This window comes from Rattus norvegicus, chromosome 7 (genome assembly GCF_036323735.1).
Source record: "Rattus norvegicus strain BN/NHsdMcwi chromosome 7, GRCr8, whole genome shotgun sequence".
NCBI lineage: Eukaryota > Metazoa > Chordata > Mammalia > Rodentia > Muridae > Rattus > Rattus norvegicus.
In genome coordinates, this window is record NC_086025.1 from 134,268,045 (window position 1) to 134,292,616 (window position 24,572).

Here is a 24,572-nt window from a genome sequence, read left to right on the forward strand (position 1 = left end):
CTGAGTCTTTCTCTGGCACTACCAGACATTCTTGCATGATTCTACAAAAGGCAGCAATAACCCAGGGCAAATCTCAGCTGTTGCCAGTGATCTGGTCAGCCTCTGATACTCAACCTGTAGGCGGTAGGTTGTGGTGAAGCCTGCTTCATGCAGCCATTAAGGGGAACGCTGGGACTAACTTTCTTTTCTTGGCAAACACACATCTCACTTTGGTGCCCAGATGGGGTAGACTTTCTGTGCAGCTCCGCTCGTTTCAAGCTGCCTATCTCGGCTCCCTGAGTGTTGGGATTATAGATGTTCACCCTACACCTGGATCTGGAACTAATTCCTAATGTGGGTCCTTCGTGGACAGCAACTAACCCAGGAACGAGAACAGCAAGATAAACCTAGCCTCACGTCTCAGGTCTGTCTCTTAGTGTTCTGGCCCTGGGGTAAATAAAAAGACAATTTATGATTTGCACTATTTTTTAAAGTATTTTAAGAAATATTTATTGTGGGCGTGGTGGCGCACATCTTAATCCCAGCACTTGGGAGGCAGAGGCAAGTACATGTCTGAGTTTGCTGCGGCCAGCCTGATCTACAAATTGAATCCCAAGGACAGCCAGAGCTACACAGAGAAACCCCATCTTGGAAAAAAAGATCGACGTACTCGAGTATGTGTGTGTGCATACACGTGTATGTGTGCATGCATACATGCGGTAGCACGCATGTGGAAGTTAAAAGGTAAGTTGTAGGAATCAGGCCTGTCCTTCCACCATGAGATTCCACCAGAGACAGAAGTTAGATCGTCCAGCTTCTCGGGAAGCATCTCACCTCCTGAGCCCCTTCACCAGTCCCATTTTATTTTAGGGTGGTGGAGTGGGAGGGGGTGATGCTGGGGTCTCACTTACGTCCAGCAAGCACTCTACCACTAGGCCGGACCCCAAGGCCTCTCACTTCTTGGTTTGCACATTTGTAAGAACAGAAAGAGGAATAGACCTAGTCTTTTAGGGTCCGGGGAGAGTTTTGATGTGTGGCGAGTCTGGAAACTGCTGTAGCTGATGTTAATGTAAGCTTTGTTGAGTCCACAGTCTTCGTGTCCCCATACCCTCTGCCAACCCCAGCAGTGGGATTGTGCGGCCAGCGGTCCTTGGATTCCTGGCAGGAGGGAAGACTGTTCTGAAGTCATTACCAGTACCCAAGTGTCCTATCAAACGCTCTAGCTCCTGTATTTATCTGCCCCTCATTTGGGGTCTCAGAGGCAGGTTCTGACGCTGTACCCCAGTGAAGGAATATTTGCCTTAAATATGTGAGTTCCAATTTGACACCCCGTGCTGGAGGTGAAGATGACCAGGGAAACATAAATCTAAACTGAAAGGATCCTTAGGCCTGTGACAGGCTGGCAAGAGGCCTGAGCCCACAGTGCATAGCTTCAACTCATTTCCAGAATCTCACAGGGGCCCTGAAGGCAGGACCCTCACAGCCATTTCTGACTACCTTTAGCCCCAGGACCCAAAGCAACATCTCCATGGCCTCTTGATGAGGGGCGCTGGATCAGAGTGGGCAAAACGGGGCTCTGCTCTTCAGTGAGGAGGACATGCACGCTTCTCCCAGGCTCTAACTCAGCGTGAGATTCTCTGAGGAGCTCCAGCTGTGTATCCGTGTTTGCGATCTGGGAGTACATTTCAGCCTTGGGCCTAATAAAGGTCTAAGGGGCTTGGGCAGACACTGCCTAGCATGGTAGGCTTCCAAGCATGCACCCTGGGACAGCAACTAGTTCCAAGTGAGCTTTGAGTAACCCTAGCACCCAGGTCCACTTCCCTTTGCTGTTAGGGAAGCCACGATCTCACCCAGACTCAGTTTCCCCATCTCTTTGATGACTCAGGCTGGGGACAGAATGGTAACAGCTGATGTCCTGACTGGTTCCCTCTCATTTTCCTTGTACCTCAGGGCAGGCAAAAGAATTCATACTCCCTTGCTACGTGCGTGTGGGATAAGGGGAAAAAACTCTCAGTCCTTACCAGACTCTAAGCTAGCATGTTGACAGCTGCCTTATATTTGGTGCTTCACCAGCTTTTCACCGAGGCCCTCGGCACCGAGACCTGCCTTTCTGTTTATTTTAAGACAGTTTTGTAGTGGGTCAAGGCTGCCCTTGAACTCACAACAGCTCTGTCCCCTTCTCCCCAGTGCTGGGTTTGTAGGTCTGTACCTAGATAAACATCAGCCATTGTATTTTTCACAAGAGGGTAATCCTCTTCAGAGGAAGGAAGTGACTTCTCCAGGCTTTATTAATTAAGTGGCTGTGCTGGGTGTGTGCAGTCTGTTGACCATTGGGCTGTCCAGCCCGCGCTTTGGGAATAAAAGACACTCCACTGACAGCAATTCCTTTCCTGGACTCTTGCACTTGGGGCACAGGGTGGGGGCTGATCTGCGACTCCTGCCCTGCCCCACCCGAAGGCTGGAGCCTGCAGGCGAGCCCTTTCTTTCCACCAGCAACTGGAAGAACTGGCCTCCAAGTCTTGCTAGGGGCTGAGAGGGCGAACAAGGGGACATTGAGCCTATTGGGGCCTCACAATGGCGGCTCTGTCCCTGTCGGTCGGGGGCTGGGCCCGTTTCCGATGGGGACAATAGTCAAAAGGCAGTGACGCTGGCAAGGCCTGGAATCCCGGGCGGGATTTTCCAAGGCCTCAAAGCCTGTTGTTTGTCCTCATGGGAGACCCAGGAAACCTGCCGCCTTATTGCCCCCAACCCACGCCGGGCTCAGTGCCTGGAGGTCCTGTCCCCCTCCCCAGCCCTGAGGTGACCGTGCCTTGGGAAGGGTGGGTTCTGAGGTGGGATTTCGTTTCTCTTTAGATCTGGGTGGGTGAGGATGCCTCACATCTGGTCCTGGTCACCCAGCTTCCATTAGGGAGGGAGGTGGTGGAAGTCGGCCTTGAGGAGACGAGGAACTTGTCTATGCTGTTGCTGGACTAAAATCTGCTCTTATCCTACGTACTCTGTTCCATGGGAGTGGCCCCAGTCCTGCAGGTGGAAGCATGAGAGAGAGTTTGTGAGGTGGGAGGCCATTTTGTAGTCCTGGGCACGGAGCGACCGTACAAAGCAGATCAAGGTCATATCCTGGACAAGGGTGGGTCTGGATGGCCTCACACGAGCTAGGGATTCTATAAGGCTTTAGCTTCAACATGGGAGACAGCCAGGTCTCTCTCCAACACACCATTGACTTTAGAGACCCCAGGACTGATGGGCCTTCTGGGAGTGTAAGGACGACAGGCAAGCCTCTGCCTACTTGGTTTCTACTTAGGTCCAGGCTTGGTCCTAATGCTTCATAGCTCAGCAGGCAGTGATTCTTCCCTTCAGAGGGACCTGTGTTCACCCCCAAGGCTGTCTCTAGCCCTGTGCTAAGTTCAGGCTTTCAGGATTCTGCCTATCCCTTTCCCTAGCCCCAAGTTTGGGGGGCTGTCTGGTGAAGGCCTTAATGGCTAGCAGGATTTGAAACTTCAGAGCAGGTGTGGGGGGGAAGCACCTCTTTGCTGTCCCTTTTCAGGGTAGGAGACCCATTCCAGGGCCTCCAGCTGGATTCCAGCCTGGCCCTGCATTCCAGGGTCCCCCCCCCACCCCCTTGCCAGAACTCATGGACTTGGCCTTTGCCTCCGACCTGCCTCCCTTGCCTGCTCATCTTCCTCACCACGCTGGTTCCCTTCTTGTCTTGCTGGGTCCTGAACCTGGCAGGCTGTGGGGGGGCCACTTGAGGTCTCTTCAAGGTCTGACCCAGACACTGGCAATGTCTTCTTCCACTCATGGCCATAAATCAGGCTCTCTGTGGCTGTGGGGGTTGCGAGTGGCAGCTGAGCCAGTTAGGGGAGGGTGTTGGGGGGGCCTGTCCTCGTTGGTACATGCTGTGTTAGCAGGGAGCGGTGCCCAGCTGCAAGCCAGGCAGGCTCGGTGCTGACTGGCCCTGCTTATCCAGTCTGCCCCTGCCCCCCGCAGGAGACCAGCCTTGGGGGATAACCAAGCAGGAAACCTGCATCTCTTCCAGTGTCTCAGGGAGCTGGAATACCATAAAGATAGATCGTCCCTGTTTAGCATGAAACTGGGTCCCGAGAAACAGTCCCCAAGGAGAGAGATAAACCCTGACCCAAATCCTAAGTTTTTTTCCTCAAAGGTGGTCACTAGACTCCTTCCCCAGGAGTGATAGACAGGTAGACACATGCTGTCAAAGAGACAAATGCACAGCCTTTTCAGGGAGGAAGGACAATCTGGCACCCAAGGGACAGACTCACAGAAAGGAGGCCGCGCTCATATAGGCCAGACATATAGGCCTTTACAGGGAAGAGACACACGGCACTTGCAACTCAAGAAGAGCCGGTCCCCTAGCATCCTGAGGTCAGGCAGCAGACACAACACACAGCCTGACGAAGCTGGCAAGCTTGGTACGATGATCTCTGCTACTTTCCACTTTCTCCTCTTCTCAGCCACTTTGTCTGCAGCGGAGGGTGGAGGTGGGGAGTGGCATCTCACAAAGGGTATGAGGTGGAGGAATCCTCCTTGCCTTGGATCCCAGGGGACAGATGTCAGAAGGGGACAGCTGGTCTCCTTTGCACCCTGTGGCCTAGCTAGAGGGTCAGCAGACCGGGTTCTGGCTATCCTGCAAGGCTGGCCGCCGTCAGGAGCCCCCAGCCTGACGTCAGTCCCACTCAGAGTTGTTGCTGGGGTTTGAGTCATGCCCTGTGACGCCACTAGGGTCAGCTCTGCAGCAGCTGGAGTGGCCTTCAGGGGCCAGCTTCAGGGCTCAGTCCCCCCCTACTCCCCCCCGGGTACACCCCAGGATGAGGTGGGGCCATCCGAGGCCACATTCATCAGGCAACGCCAGCTGCCTGCTTCCAAGGACTTGGGTTGATCTTCAAGGTCTCTCCCCAGACCTTTGCAGCATGCATGACTGATAGCACTCCAGCCTGGCTGCCTGACTGCTGGGATTCACAGGACTCGCTGAGAGGTCTGCACTTCTGTCCCTGCTTATCCTGCCTCAGAGCTCCACTCTTAACCCTCAGTAGTCCTCTCTGCCAGCCTCTTTGTCCATAGCTCCACTGCTTCCTAGCATTCTCCCCTCACAGCCCAGCCGTTCAAGTTGCTGTCCTGTATTCCCTGCAGTGGGCTGGCTTTTCTTCTCACCGTCTAGTCACTTCCCACCCTTCTGGGAATTCGACTCACCATTTTTCTTAACGCTGGTGGATTTCTTGTTTTCTTTTGTTTTGAGACAGGGTCATTCTTGCCAAGTGAGATCCAGGCTGGCCTCATCCTCTACTCCGTAGGTCAGGCTGGCCTTGAATTTTTGATCCTTAGGCTCCCAAGGCTGGATCATAGGACTCTACTACAGGGCCTGGTTTCCTCTTTACTCTGAGTGTGTCCCTTTTCTTTCCAGACCACTGGTATCTTCCAAAGATGACAGCAGTAGCTGTCCTCCTCTCTCCTGATGCAATTTTTCCCAAACCACTTATTTTTCTTCCCATTTTAAGAGACTTATTAGTTTTATTTTGCATGCATGAGTAACCACCTGATTGTTAAGAGAGTAGACAGTGGTGATCTGCCATGTGGGTGCTGAGAATCCAACTCGGGTTCTGTGCGAGAACAAGTGCTTTTAACCACCGAGGCATGTCTTCAGTCTGTAGACCTTTTCTTGAGGCTTCATGGCCAGGTGTGTCTCTGGGTTCACCTCTGTTGTAAGCAAGCCTCGGCACTCCCAGAGAGCTAGAACGATTAATCTGTTCTGTATGGTAGTTCATGGGGCTGATGCTGGTCGTCGAGCTATACTGTCAGGGCTCTTTTTATTATACTTTTAAAGATTTCTTTCTTTTTATTTTCTGCATATAATTCTTTTTTCCCTGCAAGCTTGTATGTGAAGCATCTGCCTGCCTGGTACACAGTGCCCTTGGAGGCCAGAAGAGGTCCCCTGGATCCCCTGGACCTGGAGTTGTCAGCAACCATGTGGGTGATTAGAATTGAACCTAGGTCCACTGAAAGAGCAGCCAGTGCTCTTAACCATGGAGCCATCTCTCCAGCCCCCTTTTAAAAAATTTATTTATTTATTTATTTATTTATTTATTTATTTATTTATTTAATGTGAGTACACCGTAGCTGTCTTCAGACATGGGCATCAGATCTCATTACAGATGGTTGTGAACCACCATGTGATTGCTGGGAATTGAACTCAGGACCTCTGAAGTAGCAATCAGTGCTCTAAACCACTGGGCCATCTCTCCAGACCTTTTTATACTGTTAATTTTGAGACACGTTTCCCTGGTTGCTCAGGCTGGCCTTGAACTCACTCTGTATCTCAGGGTGACTTTGAGCAGTGGAAATTACAGCCAGGAGTTCTGACTAAACAACTGTGTCTTGATCATTACAGGTCAGGGCGTAGGACAGGAGAGCTCATGCCACACACAGCCATTTATTTATTTGCTTGTCTTGGCTAAGGCTGGAATAATCAGAGAAGGATGGGACCCAGGGTTTGAGGTGCCCTGGAAGGAGTTAGGAAGGTCCGAGGAGGTGAGGCTCGACCAGTCTGGGAAGCTAGAGAGGTGAAATGACTCAGCCTCAATGGCAGGCAGCAGAGGCTGCACAGGGAGGATGAAGTAAGAAGAGAGCTGGAAGGAAGACAGGCTACAGGCCCATCCGTCCAGCTCTCAGAGGAGGGGATGGGGGATCAAGAATCACAAGCCAGCCCTGGAAAGAAGCTCTCGAAATCACCAGCACACTAGCTACAATACCAGCAGTAGCAGCAGCAGTAGCAGCAGCAGCAGCAGCAGCAACAGCAACAGCAGCAGCAACAGCAACAGTAGCAGCAGCAGCAACAGCAACAGCAGCAGCAACAGTAGCAGCAGCAGCAACAGCAACAGCAGCAGCAACAGCAACAGTAGCAGCAACAGCAACAGCAACAGTAGCAGCAGCAGCAGCAGCAACAGGAACAAAGTAACAACGAAACGAATAAAAACATCGGGAGAGCGAGGCAAGAGCAGCTGCATGGCCCTGGCAAGTGTCAGTGCAGGGATACAGTGGGCTACATGGACACAGACACACACATGGGATGACATGTTTATTAAATGAGATCGTTTACGTCACTATAGTTACAGCCCAAGAACTGGTGTCAGCCATGGGAGAGCCGGGAGAGCTGGAGGTTTAGGTTGAGTCTGAGTGCTTCAATCCAGAGACAGGAGAAAAGGATGGATGCCCCTCCCCTAAAGCAGTAAAGAGTGCCCCTCACAGGGGACTGAGGCTTTGTGTTCTAGCAGATGTATATGTGAGCGGACGGTGGCCTGGTAGGACCATCTACTTCATTAAGTCTACCACTTTCAGCATTTCTCTCCCCAGAAACACCTTCAGTGCATTATCTGACAAGCGTCTGGGGGTGATCCAGGCAAGTCACATACGGTTAGCCATCACAGTAATGTACTGCACACCACTGAGCAGTTTCATTATCTGTCACTGGGGCTGCTGAGTAGCGGTTTATCTCACGTGAAAGGCACGGTTGTGGGTTAGTCAGCACTGCTCTGCCTTTGAAGTGCTGGCAAGAAGGCTACTAAGGCTCAATGGTGTCTTTAGGTTACTGCCAGCAAAGAGCTCGAGACAGAGTGTGTGCTAGAATTGTAGCTTGGTGGGAGAGAATCCACCTAGCATGCACAAGGCCCTACGTTCGACACCCCACCCCCTTGGTTTTAACCCTCAGGAGCCCCTTGTACTCCTTTTGATCAGTTAGTAGTATAATCCTTTGTCCATTTTATTTTTTTCTTTTTTTCTTTTCTTTCCTTTCCTTTCCTTTTCTTTTTTTTTTTTTTTTCCAGAGCTGAGGACCGAACCCAGGGCCTTGTGCTTGCAAGCGCTCTACCACTGAGCTAAATCCCCAACCCCCCTTTGTCCATTTTAGACTCTGAATTCAGCAGGGTCCTGTGGCTTGAAATTGACACCATGGGAAGTTGGCAAACATCCCATGAACCAAGGAGGTTTCCTTCTACACAGTAAGGGCTACACATTTGACACACTCTTTCCTGTGTAGGGGGAGGGTTGTGCAGGAGAAGCTAGGCAGGTGAGCTCCTGTATTGCTAAAACACACCGGTTTGATCTCAAGGTTCTGTTATTTACTTAGATCTATCTAAGTAAGTGACTTGACTTCTCTTACTGTCAAATTCTCATCTGCCTTGTAAGATTGCTACATACAAGACATTCACTGCCTTGGGAGACGAAATGTGTTTGGAAACCGATCATATTAATGTTCACGTTAAACAACTCAGGAGTGCCTCCTGTTGGAAGTTAGGGATGTGCATGCTCTTTAGGAGCTAAGAGCATCTGACCAAACCTGGGGGCTCTGGGCTTATCAACAACATAGACAATTAAAACTGCTCCGAGATATTATACAGCATTATTTATATTTATATATTTATATTTATAGGTTGCCTTTTAGGTCACAAAGGTATCTCTTGTGATCCCTCACAGCAGCTCCCCATTTATAAGGGGATTCGGAAAGGATAAGTAATGTCAGAGGAGGTAATCGGTAAAGACAAGATTGCCACCTGCTTGGTCATGATGCAATATCAGGTAGTACTTCTGTATGAAGATAACTTAGGGGAGATTAAGCTCCCTTTTCAAAATCTTCCTGTGGGTCTGAGCTCAGTGAGCCCGACAGTAATGCATGTTGGGCCAGTACAGGTTCGCCATGCGCTTGGCGTCCTGCAACACACCGGCGTGCACTCATCTCCGGGCACCGCTCAGATGCTATGGCCGTGATCTAGGGATCCCAGTGGTCTTAAGGCTGTCAGCACCGAGCCGAGGACCAAGATGGGTCGCAGGTGAGGGCTCGCCGTCGATGACTCCTCCGGGCCACCAGGGGCAGCACAGAGTGCATCCATTCCCTCTGTCCCTCTCATCTCGATGGCGGAAGTGTGTTGTCCCAGCCCAAACAACGCTCTCGCTGGTGGGAGTGAATGGATTCGTCCAAAAGAGGGGGGATTCCTTTCAACGAGTCCAGGGCCCGAAGGGCAAACAAGAAAAAAAACCTAGCACTAAAGTTACTAAGTGGCATTTTAGCATCGTATGGAGCTAGTGCGAGCTTCCCGATGCCCTGGCTGCAGCAGCGTCCGGCTAGGTGAAGGCGAGCCTGGCCAGCATCCTCCATGGGCGCGGATAGTTCCTTCCGGAGCCTTCCTCCGGCCGCGCAAAACTTCCGGTCCGCGCGCCGCTCAGGCGGAGGGAGCGGTGGACTGGACGGGCGTCTGTAGCGTTTGGACCCCGTCCTCATCTTCTGCGCTGCTGCCCCGAGACGGCGCGAGGTCTCGGGCGGTGACCCTGACGTCTTGTCCGAATTCTCGGTACGGATCCAAATACCCTGTTTTTGCTTTTGGTCTGTCCCTGAATACTCCGTGTTCGCGCTAGGGAAGAAGAGGACTCGAGGCCGAGTGGCTCCGGCTGGGATTCCTACCAGCAAGGTGAGGCATGGGCGTGTCCCGGGTCAGCCGGGCTTCAGCGGGTTGTTTAGGGGAATCAGAGGGAAATGCAAATGTATCCTGTGTAAACTGGCTGGGACTGGAAGAAAGGGGTGGGTCCTGGAATAATGCTGAAACCTAGGGAAGTTGCTGATCAGAGGGAGAAATAGTAGAAAAGGCTGGACCAGAGCTGGGAATCTCGAGGTGGGAAAACGCAGAATGGAATTAAACAAGAGAATAAATAATAATGAGTCAGGGAGCCGTCGCATTCTTGATCCACGAGAAACGAACTCTTGAAAGAACCTGGTATTCCGGGCCAGGATGCACTGAGGAGTTAACAGGACCCAGTTTATAGCGATAAATAGAATATAGTCTTTGCTGTAGGAACAGTGTCTAATGAGAGAGGCAGAAAGCAGAGACAGGTATGCCTGACCTAATAATAATGATCAGGCGCCAGGCCAACGATGGCAGAGCGGTCCACACAGTGTTGTCTTGTGCCCAGAGTGGAGCGCTACTATTTAAGGGCAGGAGACAAAGCCCAGCTTTTGGGAAGTTGAGGTAGAAAATTGCTGCCTCAATCAAGGAGTTGGAGGACAGCCTGGATTAGATGAAGGGCTGTCTCAAAAATAAAAAACAACCCCCCACCCCCGTCCCCACTACCAAACCCACTAATAAGGCATATAACAAAACTAAAGCCAGTGGATTGAAACACGAGGTGAGGATTCCTTTGGTAGAAGAAATAGTTTAAAGATGAGATAGTGTGTGTTGAAGGTGGGGAGAAGTCACCAAGAAACACCAAGTGGAACAGACATCTAAGAAGCAGAGCTGCTTGCACTCCCTGTGGGCTCGGTTTGTTACCTTTAGAGTTCCTTCCGCACCCTGGTGCCTACATAGTTACCAAGCAGTAACCATCTAATAACAAACATGGCACCAAATGCTTAGCGGTTGCTACTTGACAGGCAGTTTTAAGGGGCATACACGTGTAACTGAGCTACCCCTTCAGCTGTAGGGAGAGCTATGCCCTCTGATCCTGGGTGCCTGACGTTTGAGTCATTGTTTTCGACCTGTAGACTGTTTTACATAAAATGCCCTAAGCCCTTGCTGCAGTCTCAATTTATAGGTAGAAAACAAAAGACCGAATGGTTTTCTCAAGGTCCGAGAAAGCCTTCTGTTCTTCTGTTGCTGTGGTAAAATCCCTGAGGTCGACGCACACCTTTAATCCCAGCATTCGGGAGGCAGAGGCAAGAGGATCTCTGAGCCCAAGGCCAGCCTGGTCTACAGAAGGAGATCTAGGACAGCCAGGGCTACACAGAGAAAACAAAACAAAAGATTGAAACACTCTAGAGGAATGTGTAGCAGGGCCAGGCTCGCCTGTCTAGGAGGTGGAGGTAGGAAGGCTACTGGAGTCCAGGAGTTACAGGTCAGTCTGGGAAACTGATCTTGTCTGTCTGTCTGTCTGTTTTTTGTTGAGGGAGTCATGCTTTTAAATACAGTTGTCTCTATTTGTCCTGGAACTCACTATGTAGTCTTAAGTTATTCTTGAACTCACTGAGATCCACCTGCCTCTGCTTCTGCTTCTGCCTCTGCCTCTGCCTCTGCCTCTGCCTCTGCCTCTGCCTCTGCCTCTGCCTCTGCCTCTGCCTCTGCCTCTGCCTCTGGGTGCTGGGTGCTGGGTGCTGGTGCTGGTGCTGGGATTAAAAGTGTGTGCTACCACATCCAGCTCAGACTTCTTCCTTTACAAACGAGTAAGAAGCAGGAGCAGTATTGTTAGGTATCGACCTGGGACTGCTGGATTTGAACATTCCTGCACTGCATCCCTCACTGCCCTCTGTTGGGCGTGAGCGCTCCCGCACTGCATCCCTCACTGCCCTCTGTTGGGCGTGAGCGCTCCCACACTGCATCCCTCACTGCCCTCTGTTGGGCGTGAGCGCTCCCACACTGCATCCCTCACTGCCCTCTGTTGGGCGTGAGCGCTCCCGCACTGCATCCCTCACTTCCCTCTGTTGGGTGTGAGCGCTCCCGCACTGCATCCCTCACTGCCCATGGTTGGGTGTGAGTGCTCCCACACTGCATCCCTCACTGCCCATGGTTGGGTGTGAGCGCTCCCACACTGCATCCCTCACTGCCCTCTGTTGGGTGTGAGCGCTCCCGCACTGCATCCCTTACTGCCCTCTGTTGGGTGTGAGCGCTCCCACACTGCATCCCTCACTGCCCATGGTTGGGTGTGAGCGCTCCCACACTGCATCCCTCACTGCCCTCTGTTGGGTGTGAGTGCTCCCACACTGCATCCCTCACTGCCCATGGTTGGGTGTGAGCGCTCCCGCACTGCATCCCTCACTGCATCTCCCACTGCCCCGTTGCTAGTTGCACCTCTGCTCATCCTGCTGCCCAACCTTTCAGCATTAAATGTATTTTACCATGGAGTCTGGGTGGCAGCACAGTGTGTGTTACAGGTTTTAAAGGCAGCCTTTATAGCTTTCACTGGTTTGTCCAACGTGGTTTGTGACCCCAAAGGAGTCAACAAGAGCTGGCCTTCCCATGCAGAGATCTGACTCTGGCACAAGGGTTCTGTAACTTTGTTTCCCTTGGGACAGAGTCCGCTTGCTTTAGCCAGGCTACTAAGGTCTAAGGAAATTGACTCAGGCTGTTCTTGCTGTGCTCCCACCTCAGGCTCTAGCGTTGTGGGACCCTCTCCCCTCCAGCATCTGCAGCTTCCCGTTGCCTGTTGCAGCACAGTGGGTCTTGACCGAACTGCTGGACTGAACACTACAAATGAATGCAAGTCTCACCTCACTTGGTTTGCGGACCGGAAACCTCGAAGCTTGGCCCCTTGCTGATCCTAAGGGTTTGTGGGTTTCTCATGAAATGCACTGCCAAAACCCAGGAGGGCCGGAGAGGCAGGGATGAGCCCAGTTGAGCAGGAAGTGGACAGGACCTTCTAGATGATCTGACTTGTTTCTTACAGGTTGGCCCCTACGTGGGGTGAAGCGTCTTGTCTCTCGCCTTTGCTCCAGCTCTAGCTGCAGGATGAACTGTCGATCAGAAGTGCTGGAGGTGTCGGTGGAGGGGCGGCAGGTGGAGGAGGCCATGCTGGCCGTGCTGCACACAGTGCTGCTTCACCGCAGCACAGGCAAGTTTCACTACAAGAAGGAGGGCACGTACTCCATCGGCACCGTGGGCATCCAGGATGTAGACTGTGACTTCATCGACTTCACATATGTGCGTGTCTCCTCCGAGGAGCTGGACCGCGCCTTGCGCAAGGTTGTTGGGGAATTCAAGGTAGGCGCATGGCCCAGCCAATGGGAGGGGGGCCTGGAATATGCACTTCAAGACTCAATAGGACAGACATGTTGAGAGGTCTGTGGGGGAGGTAGGCTCTGTGTGGACTCCACTGCTGTCTGTGACACTCACTTCTGTTTCTTCCTCACATAGTCTGTGAAGTCCCTTTGGGCACTGTGACCCATGCCTATGTACACTTTTGTAGGTAGGAAGGAGGAGGTAAGGAACACCGCAGGCAGTTCATGATGACCACCTCCATCTGGTGATGGAAGTGGTATTGTGGATTTTTAGTATTTTGTTAGCTAGTGTAGAGAATGGTTTCATTATGACATGTTACACATGTTTGCCATTGTACCTTGCTCTTATCCATCCCTCTCTTGATCTCCTTCCTCCCCCAGTAGTGCTCCTGTCATGTCACGATGTGTCTACGTGTGTTTAATCTAGATTCTGCACGAGAGACCGCGTGTGATATGTTTTTATTTCTCCCACATTGCCCTATTTCCCCCCCTCACTGGCAATGTGATTTTTATCTCTGTCTTTATTGAGACAGAGTATTGAAGGGAATTCCTTCCCCTCTCTTGTCTTTTTTCCCTCCCTCATTCCTTGGTTCCCTGAGCCTGTCCATTCCTAAGCACAGTTGCAGGATTTGCACAGCCAGGAGGACACTCTCCAAGGCTCTGACATTGAGCTCCTGCACCACTGTCTCTGTGAGCGAGGAAAGGGAGAAGTTGTGAGGTTTTTCTGGTGACTCTTTTAAGATAGGTAGTGCCTGTCCCTCTGATCTCCAGTGACAGGCAGGCACAGAGAAGAGGGCTTACGACTAGGGACCTGTGGGCATGGGGACTAGCCTGGTCTACATAGTGAGATCAAGACAGCTAGAGCCGCATAGTGAGACTGTGTCTGTATGGGGTGACTGTTAGGTACGAGAGCCTTCCCTCCCCCTAAGTCTGATCTTGGCAGCTGGTGTCACAGAAATGAGCTTGGAGTGACAGTGGAGCCTGCCTCATGGGACCACAGGGTTTAGTGATCTAGATGTGCCTAGGGGCTGCTGGAGTCTGCTGCTGTTGCAGGGCTATGGAGGGATGACTGTGCCCACCCGAGGCATCTTTACCTTCTGGTGCTCAGGGTGCCACCCAGCCCAGCCTGCAGCTGCAGTCCACGGGACAGCATAGGTAGAGCTCGGTTCCATGAGGACAACAAGTGAAACTGCCAGTCTGTTTTTGTCCTAACTCTGTCCCTTAACTGCCTCTTTTCTAAACTGGTCCTAAGGTGTCACCATTCCTTCTTTTAAAAAGACTGAGTTGGGGCTGGAGAGATGGCTCAGTGGTTAAGAGCACTGACTCCTCTTCCAGAGGTCCTGAGTTCAAATCCCAGCAACCACATGGTGGCTCACAACCATCTGTAATGGGATCTAGTACCCTCTTTTGGTGTGTAGATGCAGGTAGAGCACTCATATTAAATGAACGAATCTTTTAAAAAGGTGAGTTTGTACTGTCAGAATGTAGACAAGCAAGTAAAGTTTATCCGGGGAGGAGATGTTGGAGAGTTGTTAGAAGAGATTGTATTTTTTTACATGTATATGTGTATGTCTGTGTAAGTATATGCCACAGGCGTGCACATGCCTGTGGAGGTTGGAAGAGGCTGTCAGAGTCTCTGGAACTGGAATTAGATGTGGTTGTGAATGTTGGAACTCTAGGGTCCTTTGCAAGTATTCGTAACCAGTGAGCCGTTTCTGCAGCCCTGGAAAGTGATTTGAAGGTTGGGGGGACCCAAGACTGGTGTAGCAGAAAGAGGGGACCCCTAGTGTGAAAGAGGGGCCCCTAGTGTGAAAGAGGGGCCCCTAGTGTGAAAGAGGAGACCCCTAGTGTGAAAGAGGGGGCCCTAGCGTGAAGCTGAATGACAGGCATTGAGATCAGACAGTCTGGAGTCACGCTGTGGTACAGCTCTTCACAAGATCACTTTGGAAACTGATTTTTTTTTTTTAAAGATTTATTCATTTATTATATATAAGTACACTGTAGCTGTCTTCAGATACACCAGACGAGATCTCTTTACAGATGGTTGTGAGCCACCATGTGGTTGCTGGGGATTGAACTCATGACCTCTGGAAGAGCAGTCAGTGCTCTTAACTGCTGAGCCATCTCTCCAGCCCCTGGAAACTGACTTTTTAAAATACCTGTATGCATGTGTACATGCAGATGCATGTGTAACGTACAAGCAGAGTTGAGAAGACGGACCTGTATGCATGCGTACAAGCAGATGCATGTGTAACGTACAAGCTAGAGTTGAGAAGATGGTCTCGGGTATCATCCTTTGAGACAGTCTCTTACTGGCTCCAAAGCTCACACATTAGGCTGGACCAGCTGGCTCTCGAGCCCAGACATTGCCCTGCCCATCCACACCTCACCTAACATCTTTATGTGACTGTGGGATCAGACTCTGGTCCTCAAGGCTGTGGGCGAGCTCTCTTCCTTACTTAGCTGTTTGCTCACCTGTTGTTGCCTCCTCCCTTCTGCAATTGTTCAGAGGAGCCAATGGGGCTGTTGGAAGTTCTTAACACAGAATAGGTGCCTGTAGGCCTGGTAGCCTACTTGAGCTCCCCAAGTCTTTACCTCCCCTGTGCCGGGGTTATAGGCCTGCACCCTGTCTTAGTTTTGTATTCGTGTGATAAAACATTGTAGCCATGGCAACTATTACAGTGTTTTATTTGGGGCTCACAGTGTCAGAAGGTTAGAATCTGTGACCACCATGGCAGGAGCGTGGCAGCAGACAGGCACGGTACTGAAACAGTAGCTGAGAACCGACACCAACCTATGAGCAGGAGACACAGTGGGATTTTGAGATCTCAAAGCCTATTCCTAGTGGCAAACCTCTTCCAACAGGGCCCCACCTCCTAATCCTTCCCAAACAGTTCTGCCAACAGGGACCAAGCAGTTGAACTTACAGGCCTGATTTAAACCACCACATTCTACTCCCTGCCCCCATAGACTTTTATAATAATGTAAAATGAACTGAGTCCAACTTAAAAAGTCTCCATGTTCTTTCACAGTCTCAGCACAATTTTTTGTTTTTGTTTTTCAAGATAGCCTCTTGTGTATCCCTGGCTACTTAGATCTCAACTCTATAGACCAGGCTGGCTTGAACTCAGAGATCCTCCTGCCTCTGCCATCCCAAATGATGGATTAAAGTTGTCACCACCACACCTGCAGTCAACACCACACCTGCATTCAATTTTATATCCAAAGTCTTCTGAGACTCAAGTTAATCTCTGATTTGTAACCCCCTATAAAATCAAAAAGCCTATCATATAATTCCAACATTCAATGGCACAGACTACATTACCATTCCCACAGGAAAGACTGGACCAAAGCAGGACTGAAAACCAATAGGGCAAACTCCTGTCTGGTGCCTTTAGAAAATCTCCTCCCCCTTCAGAGCAAGCCTGGATGCCAGCATTAACTGTCAGGGCAAGCCTAGGCACCAGCATTAACCTCAGGGCAAGCCTAGGCACCAGCATTAAACTTCCTGGTGCTTTCTTTCTCCCCATTTAGTTTTTGCTGTAGACATTCGTAAGAGTGGTTACTGATAACCGTATGGTGGAGTCAGTATTATGCTGTCTTGAATTTCCTCTGTCAACAGAATTCATTGTTACTTTTAAACTTAGCCTCAGGCAGACTGTAGGGACATAAACATCACAGGAATAGCCTCTAGCCCAGTGGATATTATGCCCTCTGACGCTTCTTGAGGGGGAGCCTCCTTCTTGAGGGGGAGCCTCCGAGCCTCCGTAGTCCACATTGTCAAGCACCATTGTCTTCCAAACATCTATTAGGATGACCCATTGAGCCCCACTTAGAATATTCAGTTACTTTCCTAATCCATATTCCCAAAGTCTTCCACATTCCCCCAAAACAGCATGATCAGACCTGTGACAGGTGGTACCCACTCCTGGTACCAACTTCTGCCTTACCTTTGTCTTGCTGTGGTATGACACTGTGACCACGACAACTGCTAGGAGACTGTGTTTGAGCTTACAGTTTGAGAGGTCAGTTTGTCACCGTCAGGGTGGGGAGTACGGACGCAGGCAAGCAGGTGTGGTGCTGAGGTGGTGGTTGAGAACTTACAGGATGGGGCAGAGAGCTCACTGGGGATGGCACCAGTCTTGACACCTCAGAGCCAGTGTTACACCTCCTCCAGGGCCATACCCCTACCCATTCCAAACAATTCTTACGAGAGGTGATTAATTGTTACAAGAAAACCTGAAATGGGAAACCAGGGGCCCACGCAGTGGGGAGAAGAGCATTCGCCATTGCAAGGCTCGTTCTTTTGTCATTGCAGCTCTTAGATGTGTTTTGAGTTTATCGTTCAGCAGAGAAGCCTGGCTCTCATGCACCCTCAAGGTTATGTAAACATTCAGGCGCGAGCATCTTTTGCCCTGTTCTGTAGAAACTGAGGAAAGCCATGGGCATCCGCGTTCCTCCTCACATTTGTTGGAATTCCAGATTCCTTTCTTGAGAAATACAACATCAGATGTTTGCGTATCCGTGTCACAAATCCCTTACAGCCTCACAAGACCTTGATCCAAATCCAGAGTATTCGAATGTGTAAGCCTATGAGGGCCGTTCTCATTCAAACCACAGCATGGCCTCTGGCTGTAACACGTGTGTGCATGTGCACGAGCCCCTCAGCTCACATTTGATTTCATGCAACACACTTAACAGACGGAGCTGGGTAAGGAGGGTTAGTTTACCTGAACCATTCAGGCCGGCAGCGTTGGATGTCACCGTCACAAGTCCTCCTCTAGGTCTCGTTGTCTCCCATGTTTGGTGGGCAGGGTGGGTACAGGTGAGAATATTTGAGCTCCTCAGTGTGGGAATCAGGCCTCACAGAATCAGAGCCCTCTAAAGCATGGTCTGCTCATCTCTCGTGTCTTCCCCAGGATGCACTGCGGAACTCAGGCGGCGATGGGCTGGGCCAGATGTCCTTGGAATTCTACCAGAAGAAGAAGTCTCGCTGGCCTTTTTCGGATGAGTGCATCCCCTGGGAGGTGTGGACTGTCAAGGTGCACGTGGTAGCCCTGGCCACAGAGCAGGAGCGGCAGATCTGCAGAGAGAAGGTGGGAGAGAAGCTGTGTGAGAAGATTATCAACATCGTGGAGGTGATGAGCCGGCACGAGTACCTGCCCAAGATGCCCACTCAGTCAGAGCTGGACAACGTGTTTGACACGGGCTTGCGGGACGTGCAGCCCTACCTCTACAAGATCTCCTTTCAGATCACCGAGGCCCTGGGCACCTCAGTCACCACCACTATGCGCAGGCTCATCAAAGACACCCTTGCCCTATAGGCCTTGCCGGGCCTTGGCAGCTCCTTAATGGTTCTGGAGTGGGTTGCTGGGATCTCAGGGTTCTTGAACCTGCTCTAGATCCTTGGTGAGACTTGAAGAGGAGCTCTTGGTGTCCTTGTTTTGTGGTTGCCAGCCTCTGGTGACCCTGTCACCTTTGCAGTGACGTGGTCCTGGGTGTAGCCTTTGCGCCTGCTCTGGTGGGGTTTGCTTTCTACACTGTACAGTTCTACTGTGAGGGTGCGGAATAAAGTTGAGGTGTGAGTTTGTCTTGGTTCTCTTGGCCTGTGTCCTGCCCTGAAACATGAACACTTTGTGACATTCTCCTGAGGACATACATGCATGTCGAGGGCATTATTCCAAGCTACAAGGAGAAGTGGGCTTCTGCAGTTGAAGATGGGTTGATGCAGCCTGAGCTCTGTTAGACATTCACATGCACAGGTGTTACCTCACCAGATGTGACCCTGACTGTCCCATGGATGGGGACAGTGGGTGCCTTGTCTTTATAGAGCACACACAGAATGGTTTGACACAGGTATGTAAGGGAAGACAGGCCCTGGGTTGTGATGTCCCGTGACTCTGCTCAGGTTGGCCTGCCCTTACTGTTCCAGCGATGCTTAGGAACTCACTCATTCCTACACAGGCGTATCTAGACGGTTCTATCCACACAGGAGTATCTACACAACCCTATCCACACAGGCCTGCTCACACAGGAGTACCTACATGGGCCTGTACACAGGAATATGCACACAGCCTTATTTACACAGGAGTATCTACATGGGCCTGTCTACACAGGAATATCTACACAGCCCTATCTACACTGGAGTATCTACATGGGCCTGTCTACACAGGAATAGCCACACAGCCCTATCTACACTGGAGTATCTACATGGGCCTGTCTACACAGGAATATCCACACAGCCCCATCTACACTGGAGTATCTACATGGGCTTGTCTACACAGGAATATCTACACAGCCCCATCTACACTGGAGTATCTACATGGGCTTGTCTACACAGGAATATCTACACAGCCCCATCTACACTGGAGTATCTACATGGGCCTGTCTACACAGGAATAGCCACACAGCCCTATCTACACTGGAGTATCTACATGGGCCTGTCTACACAGGAATAGCCACACAGCCCTATCTACACTGGAGTATCTACATGGGCCTGTCTACACAGGAATAGCCACACAGCCCTATCTACATTGGAGTAGCTACATGGGCCTGTCTACACAGGAATAGTCACACAGTCCTATCTACTCAGTGTCCACTGCTGTGCTTTGCTCTCTGGTGCTATGGGCTGCCCCTGAGGAGACCTGAGCACTGCTGAGTGAGCTCCTGTGAGGAGCTGATGCTGGCTGGGGCCGGGTCTGGTTCTGGAGCCGGCAACTGGAGTTGTGCTTCATTGCCTCTGGCTGTCTTCCTGACAGGTTGTGGTGTTCTGCTCAGCCTTTGGTGCTCTGGTTTGGTGGTAGAGGTGGTGTTTTCACTAGTTTCCCTGGTGTGCTTCAGTCTGGGTGTGACCTGTTCTCTCTTGAGGTGTCGATTCGAGGTGACTTTTTTTTTTTTTTTTTTTTTTTTTTTTGAGGCAGGGTCTACATAGCCCTGACCTGGAACTTGCTTTGTAGTCTAGGCAAGCTTCAAACTCAGATCCCCTGCCTCTGCCAGGGATTAAAGACGTGGGTCACCTTGTGAGTCAGCTCTGTTCTTTTTGAGTCAGAAGTTTTAGGTAGTCTAAGCTGGCCTCAAATTCATCCTGTGGTTTGACCTTGGGATTCTGTCCTACCTCCAAGAGCTGGGATTACAGGTTGGTGCTACTCTGTCCTGTTTTATGCCATGCTGGGATTTAAGACCTCAAGCTTACATTGGGCAAGTTGCTAGGCAGGCATTGTACCAGTTGACTGTGTCCCAGGTCTCTTCACAATGACATTATTTTTGAAAAGGAAGCTTAAAATTTGCTAAAGGATCTTCCAGGAGACCCGGGCAGGGCTCTCTGCCTCCAGATCACGCTGGACTCCACCCTTGGTTGTGTAGTGGATGCCTAGCTGGCAGTGGCTGTCTCGGATAGACACTGAGATGGTAATGCCCTCATCCTTCTGCATTATGATTCCCCTGAGGTAGGCCAGTAGGCCAGATCTCTGCTCCCTTTCAAAAATGCTTTTAGTTCATAATATAATTACGTCATTTCTCTCTTCTCCCTCCAAACCCTCCCATATACCTCTCCTTGTTCTCTACATCTTTCTTGGTAAATAGAATTCCTTGGCCAAGAACGCAGGAGAGGAAGACTGGATTTAAGGCCTTGCCATCTGCATACTTCTTGCCATTCTCTCTGCCCTGGGGTCTGGAGGAGTCTGTTCTGCTTACCTGCCTTGAGGGAAGGGTTCCACCATTCAGCCTGTCACTGTGGGTGGGAAGTGTTGAATTTGTAGTTCAGGGACAGAAAGCTGTTTATCCTGCGCTTTGCTTTGCTTGGAGTGGTCAGCACCTGGGATGGGGTCTAAGAATTCTTAAAAGCTCTGAAAACCCCGAGGATGCAGAATCTTTGCCTTTTTTAGGGAAAAGAGCTTTGGAAACAGGCTTTTTGAGCTTACCTAGCAATTTTGAATTATGGGCATGGGATTGGAGAACAGATAGGCTGGGCCTAAGAATACAGCCCGCCAGAGGAGGACATAGAGGCCACTCCGGAGGAGCCCGCCTAGGAGGGGCCTGAGTGTTTGCTCAGCATGCAGTTGGGTAGAGTGGGCGGTAGAGCCCCGGGAGGCCCGCCCCTTAGAGACATCTGACACAGCCTCAACTCTGAGGGTAGTGCACATCTGGGTAGCTGGCAGGAGCATGAACGTCTCACAGGTGGGAGCTGCAGCCAAGGCTGCCTGGCTGAGCTGCTGCAACCAGTCTGGGTCGCCACTCCGATCCCCGGAGGGGCCACGCCTGGTGCAGGCAGTCGTGCTGGGCGTCCTGTCGCTTCTGGTGCTCTGTGGGATCCTGTTCCTGGGTGGTGGACTCCTCCTCCGTGCCCAGGGCCTGATAGCCCTGCTAGCTCGAGAAAGGCATTCATCCCCTGAGGCCGAGCCCAGTACCTGTGGAGGGGACGAAGACTCCTAACTGTCAGCTGCTCTGGAGATTAAGCCCCTTCTCGGCCATCCAGAGCTCAGTTCTGTGGGGCACAGCAGAAGGTCCGTCCCGCAAGCCCTGCGCAGGTGAGAGCCTCGAGGCACAGGGAGAGTGGGGTTGGAGCTGCGTGGGGTGGGCACAGGGATGGCCTCTGTCCTCAGTAAGTGAACGTCACTGGGTGCAGCCAGACAGCTGCTCAAGGCCAGGGTAGAGCTGGAGGATCCCTGTGCCTCTGAGGCACAGACAGCCTTTGTGCCCATGTGCGTAAAGGAGGGCGGGAGGCTGTAGTAGTCTGTGAACCGGAGCTCTTTGAGTACCTGTGTTCCCCCATACTCTGCATCTGCCCAGCTCCACTCGCGGTCTGCTGGACTCAGCAGGGCCGTCCATCCCAGCCTCAGCTCTCAGCTTGCTGCTGTCTCCTTCCTGGAGCTTTCGTCCATGGAGGGAGTGTGCAGGCTGGGGTCCACGAAGGTGAAGGTAGAGGAGATTCTTCACTCCCACTTGAGGTACCCCTGGTTGTATGGGTGAACTGTGGCGATAGAGAGCTGTGTCAAAGCCCCCTCCCCGACCCCTGCTCAGGGGTAGCTCAGTCAGGAGCTTTGTGCTCTGAGTTGGGGGTGGGGATGGTAAGGTTTCTTGCAGGAGCCTTGGAGTAGGAAGTAGAAGTGAGGCTGAGTATTCCCAGCTGTGGGGGCTGCGTCTGGGTCTCCTGCCTCCAGCTCTCTAAGGACAGGAACCATCTGGAGAGAAGGAGCTGGGTGGCCCAAAGAACAAAGTAACTTCAGCCCAAGGCCACCTTAGACTGAACCGTGGGATGGGGGTGCTCTCACCCTCCCGTTGATATGCATCTGTGTAGGGGCTTCTGGGGACTTCTGTGAGTGGCCGGTTCTTGGTGACTCTCAAGGCTCCTACTTTCAAGTTGCTGCCAAGAAGGCAATGGTGCGGGATGCCTGTGGTGATGGCCTGGTGAGGGGCTGAGGGTGCGGCTAGGTTCAGGTAATCTGCTGTGAAGCTGATGATGTGTGATCCTTGCTTAGCAGCTAAGGGGTTGGCACCCGTTCTGGGCAGCCATGCCATATTAATCTCGAGAGTGACAGATTTCACATCTGAGATGTCTCCTCCACAGCCTTGGAGTGCACTGCCAGGGCAGTGCAGTGTGTGTGTGTGTGTGTGTGTGTGTGTGTGTGTGTGTGTGTGTGTGTGCATGTGTGTGTGCATGTGTGTGTGTGCATGTGTGTTGGCATGGGGGTGGTGGGCAGAGCCTTGGGCACTGGGGAGCTGCAGTCATATCAGGCTCCTCCCAGTCTGCCTCCTGATACATTCTGCTGTCTCCCGCCATGCGCCTTCCTTTCCTCTCCTCAGTGGGATGGAGGGTGTCTGGATTCCTTGAACCCCTTCACTGACAAGCAGGTACACCCAGAGAAACTTTGACAAAAGGTGAAGCTCGGAGGGGCAAACAGGTGGCACGCTCTGGAGAGCGGAAGAGCTGGAGTTGCGCCGTGAGGCCCTCAGCTCTGAGCTCGGCCCCCTGGGTCCATTCTCCCCTCTTTCCCAGAGATACCGGTAGAAAGCACGGCCACCCGTACCCATTAGGGGACCATCACAGGCATAGATGGAGCATGCAGGCTGAGTTAGGGACCGCAACCCCAAGACTTCACTGTCACTGCCCCCTCTCTCCCTGCTTCCTCAGCTGCCTCGCCAGATGCAGGGCAGCTCCTTACCAGCTGGGCTCAGCTTTCCCGGCTGGGACCTGAGGAACTGGGGAGGGGCTCAGAGGGTTGCTGGAGTAGACACAGATGGAGAAGATCCAAGCCCAAGTCCCTGTGGCGTTAGGGATGCGTGCTGGCAGGAAAGGCCGCATCTCTGGCATCATCTCGTCTGCTTACACAGGACTAAGAGCTGGGAGAGGGGGCAGGCAACAGTTTCTTCATAGAACTTCCTGCCTTTGACCTCCCTTGGGCTCAGTGTTGGGAATGGGTATGTGATGTTCTGGAGCCTAAGTGATAGGAGGCAAGGAAAGATACTCAGAATTACAGATTTCTGGTCAAGGCTCTTCAGCTGGGTAGAGACGAGGGGATCCAGAAAAATGGGAGGGGGGTGCTGTACTCTCCTCCTTGATCGGTGTGGGCAGGGGGCATCTGAGAAGCAGGGAAGACATCTTGGATCCCCCTGTCCTCTATTAACCTGAGTCTGCCTGGCAAAGGCTTTGGGTGAACTGACACCCTGCCCTAACCTACGCTCTGAGGTCATCACGTCAGGTCTCCTCAGCCGACTGCTCCCTCCAGTCAAGATGGGGCACCCTGTCTTACAGGTGCTGAGCCTCTCCCTCACCTGCCGCCCACCTGCACCCCCATTTGTGCTGCAGATGATGAAGGACCCAAGACAGCGGACTGGTGACTCCTCATCCTGGGACCCTGGAGTCAGCCTCCTCTGAGAGGCTCTCAATGCTCCTGGAGTGGGTGCAGGAGGAGCCCCGTGCTCAGAACAAGTGAGTCCGCTTGGCGATTGCCATGGGCACTGGCTTTAAGCCCCAGCTGTGTGGACACTGGCGTGCCCTGTGCACACCAGGGCTCTGTGGACATGAGCGGCTCCTGTTCTGCCTGATGCCAGAGGGGCAGCGGCATCTGACAACCCAGTGGCCCACTCCTGCTGAGAACCTGGGTGGGCACCTCCCATCTGGAGAGTGCGTCAGCCATCCGGCAGCCACACAACTTCCCATGGCTTTGCTATTAAATGAGGCCAGTAATGCAGCTCCAAGTGTGTGGTCTGTTTCCAGCCCTTGACCCTCAGGATTCTTGGTTTGTTTCCTCATCTCCCCTCAATTTGGCCTGCTTCTAGTAGATTTCTTTTTTTAAAGAAAGGATTTACAAGGAGCTGGAGAGATGGCTCAGTGGTTAAGAGCACCGACTGCTCTTCCAGAGGTCCTGGGTTTGATTTCCAGCAACCACATGGTGGCTCACAACCATCTGTAATGAGATCTGATGTCCTCTTCTGGTGTCTGAAGACAGTTACTGTGTACTTATATATAATAAATTAAAAAATATTTAAAAAAGAAAGGGTTTACAATAGCCCAAGCTGACCTAATACTAGGTGTGTGCTCTAAGATGGCCCTGAGCTTATGGTAATCCTCCTGCTGCAGCCTCTCGGGGATTACAGACAGGACCCACCACAGCTGGTTTAGAACCGAGGGTAGATATGATGTCCACTGGGCATGACTCCCACTAGTCAGTGTGATCAAGAGCTTGGCTTTATTCAACCAGAGCTCTGTGGCTGTGTGTGTGTGTGTGTGTGTGTGTGTGTGTGTGTGTGTTGTGCATGTGTGAGTGTGCCTATATTGTGATTGGGTGTCTGTGCATTTATGTATGTCTATGCATGTATGAGTGCATGT

At 51.7% G+C, this 24,572-nt stretch overlaps 2 protein-coding genes across 4 annotated transcripts; both read left to right on the plus strand.

Annotated features, from left to right (window-relative positions):
• The first annotated feature begins 9,178 nt into the window (after window positions 1–9,178).
• On the plus strand, window positions 9,179–18,343 carry Atg101 (autophagy related 101). Of its 3 annotated transcripts, none has more exons than XM_006242324.5 (4): window positions 9,179–9,452; window positions 12,120–12,227; window positions 12,415–12,728; window positions 17,665–18,335. In XM_006242324.5, the coding sequence occupies exons 3-4, from the start codon at window positions 12,477–12,479 to the stop codon at window positions 18,067–18,069; spliced, it is 657 nt and encodes a 218-aa protein (XP_006242386.1). In that variant the 5' UTR covers window positions 9,179–9,452; window positions 12,120–12,227; window positions 12,415–12,476; the 3' UTR covers window positions 18,070–18,335. The 3 variants fall into 3 exon arrangements, with proteins under 3 accessions (XP_006242386.1, NP_001007660.2, NP_001258043.1); NM_001007659.2 differs by having other exon boundaries at window positions 9,201–9,452; window positions 12,120–12,294; window positions 17,665–18,343; NM_001271114.1 differs by lacking the exon at window positions 12,120–12,227 and having other exon boundaries at window positions 9,201–9,452; window positions 17,665–18,343.
• Window positions 18,344–20,878: 2,535 nt separating this feature from the next.
• Smim41 (small integral membrane protein 41) lies at window positions 20,879–23,953 on the plus strand. The gene is made up of 2 exons (NM_001398716.1): window positions 20,879–21,270; window positions 23,496–23,953. Exon 1 carries the CDS (start codon window positions 20,906–20,908, stop codon window positions 21,173–21,175), a length of 270 nt encoding a protein of 89 aa, NP_001385645.1. The 5' UTR covers window positions 20,879–20,905; the 3' UTR covers window positions 21,176–21,270; window positions 23,496–23,953.
• The last annotated feature ends 619 nt before the right edge of the window (window positions 23,954–24,572 follow it).

Excerpts from the sequence above, each read along its gene's own strand:
- Atg101 (NM_001007659.2), top strand. The coding sequence starts at position 12,222 with ATGAATGCAAGTCTCACCTCACTTGGTTTGCGGACCGGAAACCTCGAA. Across the intron at positions 12,295-12,414 it reads GCCCCTTGCTGATCCTAAGG|GTTGGCCCCTACGTGGGGTG; the intron begins GTTTGTGGGTTT and ends TGTTTCTTACAG. Across the intron at positions 12,729-17,664 it reads AGGTTGTTGGGGAATTCAAG|GATGCACTGCGGAACTCAGG; the intron begins GTAGGCGCATGG and ends TGTCTTCCCCAG.
- Smim41 (NM_001398716.1), top strand. The coding sequence starts at position 20,906 with ATGAACGTCTCACAGGTGGGAGCTGCAGCCAAGGCTGCCTGGCTGAGC.